This window comes from Lichtheimia ornata (assembly GCF_029851405.1).
Source record: "Lichtheimia ornata isolate CBS 291.66 chromosome Unknown scaffold00020, whole genome shotgun sequence".
NCBI classification, from domain to species: domain Eukaryota; kingdom Fungi; phylum Mucoromycota; class Mucoromycetes; order Mucorales; family Lichtheimiaceae; genus Lichtheimia; species Lichtheimia ornata.
Genome location: NW_026695340.1, coordinates 110,773 through 119,068, shown reverse-complemented (window position 1 = coordinate 119,068; position 8,296 = coordinate 110,773). Strand labels below are relative to the sequence as shown.

The 8,296-nt window shown below is 43.7% G+C and overlaps 4 protein-coding genes across 4 annotated transcripts; 2 read left to right on the top strand and 2 right to left on the bottom strand.

Annotated features, from left to right (window-relative positions):
- O0I10_005124 (uncharacterized protein) lies at positions 1–512 on the bottom strand (the record flags this gene model as incomplete). The annotated part of the gene is made up of 4 exons (XM_058485172.1): positions 1–41; positions 115–244; positions 302–445; positions 504–512. The coding sequence occupies 4 exons, from the start codon at positions 510–512 to the stop codon at positions 1–3; spliced, it is 324 nt and encodes a 107-aa protein (XP_058343999.1).
- Positions 513–1,423: 911 nt separating this feature from the next.
- O0I10_005123 (uncharacterized protein) lies at positions 1,424–2,704 on the bottom strand (the record flags this gene model as incomplete). Its single annotated transcript, XM_058485171.1, has 4 exons — positions 1,424–1,831; positions 1,942–2,401; positions 2,474–2,581; positions 2,667–2,704. The coding sequence occupies 4 exons, from the start codon at positions 2,702–2,704 to the stop codon at positions 1,424–1,426; spliced, it is 1,014 nt and encodes a 337-aa protein (XP_058343998.1).
- Positions 2,705–3,549: 845 nt separating this feature from the next.
- O0I10_005122 (uncharacterized protein) lies at positions 3,550–5,639 on the top strand (the record flags this gene model as incomplete). The annotated part of the gene is made up of 11 exons (XM_058485170.1): positions 3,550–3,668; positions 3,728–3,883; positions 3,950–4,017; positions 4,078–4,198; positions 4,280–4,366; positions 4,423–4,527; positions 4,588–4,659; positions 4,718–5,055; positions 5,121–5,233; positions 5,304–5,367; positions 5,452–5,639. The coding sequence occupies 11 exons, from the start codon at positions 3,550–3,552 to the stop codon at positions 5,637–5,639; spliced, it is 1,431 nt and encodes a 476-aa protein (XP_058343997.1).
- A 132-nt stretch (positions 5,640–5,771) lies between these two features.
- O0I10_005121 (uncharacterized protein) lies at positions 5,772–8,156 on the top strand (the record flags this gene model as incomplete). The annotated part of the gene is made up of 7 exons (XM_058485169.1): positions 5,772–5,943; positions 6,003–6,175; positions 6,246–6,592; positions 6,668–6,878; positions 6,956–7,177; positions 7,236–7,385; positions 7,443–8,156. The coding sequence occupies 7 exons, from the start codon at positions 5,772–5,774 to the stop codon at positions 8,154–8,156; spliced, it is 1,989 nt and encodes a 662-aa protein (XP_058343996.1).
- Between the last annotated feature and the right edge of the window lie 140 nt (positions 8,157–8,296).

The following is an 8,296-nucleotide window of genomic DNA, read 5'->3' as shown; positions in this document are numbered from 1 at the left end:
TTAATCATCTTCTTCAATGTTACGAACAACAAGATATTGATCTTCATCTCGCAAAAACGGATCACTATCAGGCAGCAACTCGGCAATTCCAGCTTGCTTTGTTGGTTTCGGTACATCGGGCATTCATAGTTGTGCGTAGATCAATAGGAATTTCGGTGTATTCACCTAAAGCCAGTCTCTCCATGACGTTGATGTGCTCTTCACGTAATGTATTAATCACTGAGATCGAATGAAATAACAACACCTACATTCACCTGTTAGTACTGAAAGTACTTGAGCTTATCAGACAGTGCTAGTATACCTTCAATGACCATAATTGATTCAACATGTCCAGTAGTACATCGCGCTCCATCACCTCCACTGGCAACTTTAAAGAGATAATCCTGTCCATGACCATTAATGCCACTTGTTGGCATGGATAATGACCAAATGTGCAGCTTTTTCCCTAATGGAAATAATTCATACCATGCCAAAGTAAAAGGAAAAAGTAATTACTATGTAACCTCTAGCATGACAAAAGTAAACCGACAAGCACGTTGCTGCCTGTCCACCGTAATAGTACGTATTATAGTTGGCACGAAGCATCGTTCGAGCACCAAAAGCGTCTTTGACGTGATCAATCTTGCTGTTGTCATATTCACCCAACGTCTCTAGGATCAACACTGTAACTCGAAACCACCTCGTATTTTCGAGATTCCATCTGCTCCCTGACGGTTGTTGCTAATCGCCTCCAATCTTGTTTCACCCTGCATCAAAGGCGTTCCTATGATAGCGCTACTGACTGCTTCCAGGGAGGCCGTTAGATCACCACACAATGGGACTTGGTGTGGGTTCCCCTGCTATTTGCATCATGTCAAATCATGCACCATGTCAATTTCAGCACCCGACGTAGACCATGGCACCAAAACCAACTTTTGCAGATGATTCACGGAGAGATAGCTATATCGAGAGTATCAAGGTAGCGTGTATGAGTAGTGACCATCAAGCAACATGATCAGGCTTTACCTCGTTACAAGAATACAATATCGCAATACAACGACATTGAGAGTAGGATAAAATAAAGCACTATGAAAGATCACATCAAAGATCAGCGCTTATTCACAAAGCTTGCAAGGAATAGGATACGAACAAAACCTAGGATATTTGACCTTATAAGCAATCAAAGTAGAATGGTAGAGGAAAGAGACGCGTGGGAGTAGTATGATGACAACTTTTTATCGTGCATTGTCGGCGTGGGTACTTTTATGTGTTGGGGATGATGCATTGATAAATTGATGCATGAACTGATACTGTATCTCATCATGCATGTACGAGAGCGGGTGTATAGATGAGAACTTGATGCAAAAGGTTGGTTGGATATGCGTGTAATAAAAACTAATGGACATGCGTCATTGTATTACAATCCTTATATAAAAAGTGATGTTTATTGATCAACAGTCATTTTCTGCAACTCTTTACGGAATGCCCCGATACGTTCCAAAGCGTATGAGATATAATCAAAGTCAATTTCACTATGGCATGCTTGAACAAGACCCCACAAACCCCAATGCAAATGAACAGCCATGAGCCATTGCCGCGTTTCCACAAGGAGAGAATCCACAAGATTGTCATCACCATTAGCATACTCCTTCAAGAAGCGAATTTGTTGTGCAGTGCTTGGGAAGGCATCAGGGCACATGAGTGCAGGGGTATCACCATGATAGTTGTACGTCCATTCGATAAAGTGATTGGCAATGTCATAACCACGAGGATTGTAACCTGCATATTCAAAATCCACCAATACTAACGTATTTGCTGTTCCCTTGAGTCGAAGCACATTACCATACTGAACCTGCATAACGTAGATGTAGATGTATATACAAGAATACCCATCATGTATAAAAAGGATGTCTATCAGTGATCTATGATACCAAAGAGAGAGAGGTGGTGATGATAACTTACATCGTTGTGTGCAAAGACAATGGGGCTTGTATTCTTCAAGAATGCCTTGCATTGATCAATCTCACGGCCCAGCCGGTCAAAGTCAAAGATGAATGGGAGAGAATGTGATTCTTGTTGCAATGTTTCGAACCATCGGTCGACACTGTGCCATATTGCCATCTCATCCGGTGATGCTGGTGGATAAATATCGATAAGGCTATGGAGTTGGCGGAAGCGACGTGCGATTTGAGCTGATAAGACTGGGTCTTGTAAGTCTGAGTGAGTGAGGGTGGTGGAGGGTAGGAATTCTTCAAAGCGACCATTGCCAAAGATAGCCAAAAGACGAGGACCCAACTTGAGATGGGCTAATCGATTCAACCAAAGCAACTCGTTGGATCTATCAATGAATTCATCGCTGCCAATCCCGTACACTCGTAATAGCAAGGTGGTTGTATTACCCACTGTCACAAAGTATACAGCACTATCATAGATACCCATGTGAATATGTAAATGTCTCATGCAAGATGTGTATTAGCAGCAGCAGGATACTTACTTTGTCAGAGCTCCACTCACACGCCGTACATTGGTAACGTTACAGCCGGGGAATAGGGTATAGACCAAAGATTGGATAGCTTGTTCTAGTTGCTTCCCTTTAAGTATACTAAAAAGGAGGGGGGGGAATGTTAGGCGATTGATGTAGCGATAGAAGGTGGGGGAAACATGAGCGGAAAAAGGGAACGGGTCACTTGCGTGAGATCCAGCACGGTGGAGCATCGAGGAACATTGTCTAATCGGGCAGGGGACATTCCATGGTGGTTCGTTTTCGGTTTTGGTTTTGGGAGAGAGTTGGAGGGAGAGGTAGTTGAGCTTACTATCAGTTGCGATGAAGTGGCGACCATGGTTCGTGTTGTATGTGGTTGTGGTATATCAAAAGAAGGAAAAGAAGCGTGATGTCGTGTGTCGCTCTGCTCTTGTCGGTCTTAAAAATCCACTTCCCCAAAAGACTAAAGATGGCTGACATGTGAGACCGATCCAAACTCTATCAGTCTTATCCCTGTCACGAGAACATTCTTGCTGCCAATAAACCAACAATGCTATATTTGATCCTTCATTTCGTGTAGCGTCTCACCATAGCAACAACAACAACAACAACTACCATGTCAACAGCCATCACTGCCACCACTGCTTTATGCATAATAATAACATCTCGCTCTTTTCAAACGAAGGTAGGATGATATCATGGAGACTCATTTTCTTTTTATTTGTTTCATACATGTGTGCCAAGCAATAGTCTTGTGATCTTGATCCAGTAGAACTTTTGGCACGTGGTGCTTTCATCTGCAAGTCTTTTCTAACATCAGATACAAAGTGGCACTTGGTCCCGTGACATGTGTGATCTATCATCATAAAGAAGTTTATTCCATCTTTTTCTACCATTCATGTGGTGTGGTGTCCACCTGTCATCACGCGTTGGTTGATAGTCCAATCGCATAGGCCGGGGTTGTCAAAAGAAGGGGGTTTACAAGCTGTATCTGAAACAACAGCAGCAGCAGCTATCATGCAAAGGGCCCGAAAATTTGCTGGTGGTGGTGGTGGTGTGCATGAGCATCTTTTTCATCATCATCATTCATGTTATCTGTCATCCTTCAACATCTCGACCGCTATCTAGCCGACGCCAACTCACACCCCACTCTTGAAGCTGCCTTGACAGCAGCTGTCAAACGCACTGTCAATGAGCCTGAATTGAGGTAGCATTCTCATAATCGTCCATTGGGTGCACGATCAGTAACCTTTTCTTTTTCCATAGATCCGAGATTGGTCACTCCAATGTCTTTTGGCGATTGACTTGCTTGGCTCTCACAGCACTTTATTTCGATCGCAACGCAGAAGAATCCCTTATCGCGTTACTCAAACTAGCACGTAACGTGACAGCTGGCGACCAGATGAGCCAACAGCTGGCCATGTAAGTGTGTGTGTATGATGTCTTGTTTGTTTGCCTATCATTCATTCCAATCTCATTGTGTATTAGCATTCAAGGTGCTTTGGTGGAAACGGAAAACATTATCCGATATCGTGATAGGAATAGTCCTGTGCTTAGTAAGTATCAAGTTGCATTGCATTGCATGATCCATCATTGTGCTTACTATCATCTTCAAGGCATGACTGTGGTCCAAGTGGGTGTACAAGCCATCTGCAATTTCATCACAGGCAACCCGATTGCCCTTGAATCGATATGGGAAGATTGGATGCAACAACAAGATCGTGGTACCATCTTTAGGTAAAAGTCAAAGAGGAAAGGAGGGGCGATATTCTGCATCTCAAGTTCTCACGCTTTGCATCCGTTTCTTGGTAAAAAAAGCGACTTGTTGACCGTCAATGATGATACCGTTGTCATGAGTACCATGGTGTTGATATTAAATTGCATTAGCAATTCCCCCGAGAGATGGTAAGTTGTATAGGATCGAGATCGTACGCATACAAAGAACTCATATAGATCCATAGCAAGATCATGATCAAATCAATCCCCGGTCAAAAGATGGTGGCAGCTATTCTGGATGATTTGGAGCGTTTGCATAATGATGAAAAGAGCAAGAATTTCGAACTCGGGTAAGTCCATCGTAATCAATGAATGGATGAGTGGTATTTATTTTCTCACGCGCATCTTAGGTATACCATCCTAAGCCAGCTTATTGACGAGGGTCACTTTACAGCATTGTACGACTGTGTGAAGGGTTCCAAGTACGTTGTGATGCAAGAGGTACTTTACATCTTTTTGAAACTGATTGAATTATGATAGCGGACAAATGAATAGCCGTCAAACACGACTCTTGAAGGTGCTCGATTCCAAGGTTCATCGTTCGGAGCAACAACAACAGCAACATGCATTGCCTTCCTTTATTCATGATACGGATCTTGAATGTGTGGCAAGCCTCGTCAATGATTTCTCCAAAGAAGCAGTGCAAGCATTTGAGCAGGCCAAGAGCGGGGATGGCAAGGTGGAAATGGATAACGTGTCGGAATTGTATACTGGATTGGTGCTTGTATTGCAATTGTCGGTGTCGCTATTAACAATGCAAGACCAGGGACGGTTCCGAGAATTGCTTGTAGAAAAGGATACAATGGGCAACATGACAAGTAAGCTTTGGAGGAAGGAAGAAACCCAAGGTGTAACGACGCACAGACCGGTAACCACCCCAAAGATCTACTTAGATGCTGTGAGACGATGAGCCAGCCTGGGTTCAACTATTTGAAACGCGACAGTGTACGGCTTATGGGGACGCTGTGCTACCATGACCGGAGGATGCAGGACAAGGTAGCGTACCGGGAATGAGGATGAAATGAAAAAAGTGGAAGGATTGTAATGACTAACAAGTTTTATTTAGATTCGAGAAACGGGTGGTATACCACTTGTACTTGCACAGTGCAAGATTGATGACGCGAATCCATGCAAGTATAACCAAAAAGAAAAAAAGCGGGGCTTTTTAGGGTTGAGAACGTTTGGTTGGGGAAAAGCTAAATTGTGATATTTAGATCTTCGTGAACATGCGGTGCTTGCCATCCGTCATATGTTACAAGGCAATGATGAGAACCAGACCCTGATTGCAGAAATGGAACCTCTCCAAGCTGTGCAAACGGATGATCTTTCGGATATGGGACTCACTGCTCGTTTGGAGAATGGCAAAGTCAAGCTATCCAAGAAGAAAACCTCAGATGATTAGTCCGACATGTCAAACATAGTGTCTTTGTTCTCTCTCTCTCACCCTTTCTTTTTCTTTCCCCTTTCTCTCTTTCTCACACTTCACTTACACACATTCTCACACACTCACACACACATACATACACTATTATCCATGCCTGCAGCTTTTGACCCACCATATTCAGTAAAGGCACCTAATGCCCCAGTCAAAGAGGGCGAGACAGCTCCTATGCGTCATTTCAAGTTTGCCGACAAGCTCATTGATCATCCTCCCAACATTTATACAATGTGGGACATGTACTTGGAGGGCAACAAGATCGGTGGTGGTGAGCACACGTCTTTTTGGTTAACGTTGCCATGGAGATAATAACAACCTTGCTTTTAGATACTCCATTTCTCGGTACTCGCCGCATAAACGATGGTGTTGCTTATGAGTACGTGTGGCGTTCCCACAAAGAAGTGCGCCAATCCATTGAGAGCTATGGCCGTGGTCTCGTGAGTCTTGGCTTGGGTCGTCAAAAAGCGATTGGTGTATACAGCATTAACCGACCCGAGTGGGTAAGTGACGAAAGAATGGGGGTGTGGTCAAGAGACTCTTTTTTGGGTTTTAACATTCCCATTATGATAGACGATGACTGAATACGCATCTTATCGCCAAAGCTTCATGATTGTGGCCTTGTACGATACGCTTGGTGCTGAAGCCATTGAATACATTGTCAACCAAACCGAGATGGAGTTTATTGTCGCCAGTGCCGATAAGCTAAACAACATTACTCAGCTCAAAAGTCGTCTGCCAACCATCAAAAATGTCATCATTATGGATCACGACAATCTCAAAGAAGCCGATAAGAAGGCCGCCAATGAAGCCGGCGTTGAAGTATACACTTTCCAACAAGTTGAAAAGATGGGTGCCTCTATCAAGGAGGAAACAGAGCTTCCCAAGGCTGAGGATATTGCCACCATTTGCTATACCAGGTAAATTACAAAAAGCGTTGGGGCATTTCATGGGATTTAGATTTCCTCATGACAGATTATTTTATATGCGTGTAGTGGCACGACCGGTGTCCCCAAAGGAGCTGTGCTTACACATGCCAACTGCGTTGCTTCCATTTATTCAGCTGCTTGTGTTGGTGACTCGGGCTCGTTTGCTAGAGTGGATGAAAACGATGTCTACATTTCCTATCTTCCACTTGCACACGTGTTTGAGCGTGTGGCTCAAGGATTGCATGTCTTCCGAGGTGCTTCCATTGGTTACTACCAGGTAAAAAGGAGAAGAAAAAGGACGATGATGATGTCAGGAATATGCAGGTACTCATCATTATGCATAACAACAAACAGGGTGATACGGCTAAATTATTGGATGACATTGCCGAATTGAAGCCAACCGTTTTTTGCTCTGTTCCTCGTTTATTCAATCGTATCTATGACAAGGTCTTGGCCGGTGTTCGTGCAAAGGGTGGTTTGAGCAGCTTTTTGTTCCACAGAGCTTTCGGCTCTAAAAAGGCCAACTTGGATACCACTGTATACCATTGGCTTTGGGATCGCCTTGTCTTTAGCCAGGTAAGGGAGTGTATATATGATAGGTCTACCCTTTATTTTATTGACACATCTATTCTAGATCCGTCAAAAGCTTGGTGGTCGTTTGAGATTCATTTTGAGTGGTTCAGCACCTGTTTCACCTGATGTCATGGATTTCATGCGTATTTGTTTCTCGGCCAATGTATACGAAGGCTATGGTCAAACCGAAAACTTTTGTGGTGGCTGCTTGGTAAGAAAGTTATTACGACAAGCTAACCATATTGGGGATTAACCATGACAACAATAGACGCTCACTGATGATAACACATCCGGTGTGGTGGGTGCACCCTTCCCATGCTCTGAGATCAAGTTGGTGGATGTACCTGACATGGATTATCGTTCCACTGATAAGCCCTTCCCACGTGGTGAGATTTGTGTGCGTGGTCCATCCATTATGCGAGAGTATTACAAGGTGCCTGATAAGACCGCTGAAGCTATTGATGAGGATGGTTGGTTGCATACGGGTGACATTGGTCTATTCGACTCGGCCAATCGTCTTCAAATCATTGATCGTCTCAAGAACATCTTCAAGTTGTCTCAAGGCGAATACATTGCACCCGAAAAGATCGAAGGTGTTTATCAAAAGCATGAGCTAGTTGCACAAGCCTTTGTGTATGGTGATTCCAAGCAATCCTCCCTCGTTGGTATTGTTGTGCCTGATGCTGAAACTTTTGTCCCATGGGCTCAAAGCAAGGTTTCTGGTTTGTCCAAGGAGGAAGCATACAAGTCGGATGAAGTGAAGAAGGAATTGCTCAAGGTTTTGAATGCATATGGCAAGGAAAATGATCTCAAGGGCTTTGAGCAGATCAGAGCTATTCATTTGACAGCTGAGGAATTCACGATTGAGAATGATCTCCTTACCCCCACCTTCAAGCTCAAGCGTGAACTTGCACGCAAGGTATATGGAACCCAAATCGATGAAATGTACAGCACCTTGTCCAATGGCCGAAGCTTCAACTAGATTAGAAAACACACACCCACCACACACACATCTCTCTTCTCTTTTACATATCCTTTGTAGTTCACCCATCCCCTCAACCCCCTCACACACATTCAACCTAGCTTGTTGTCATTGTTCATTCCCAATTTTTTTATATATAC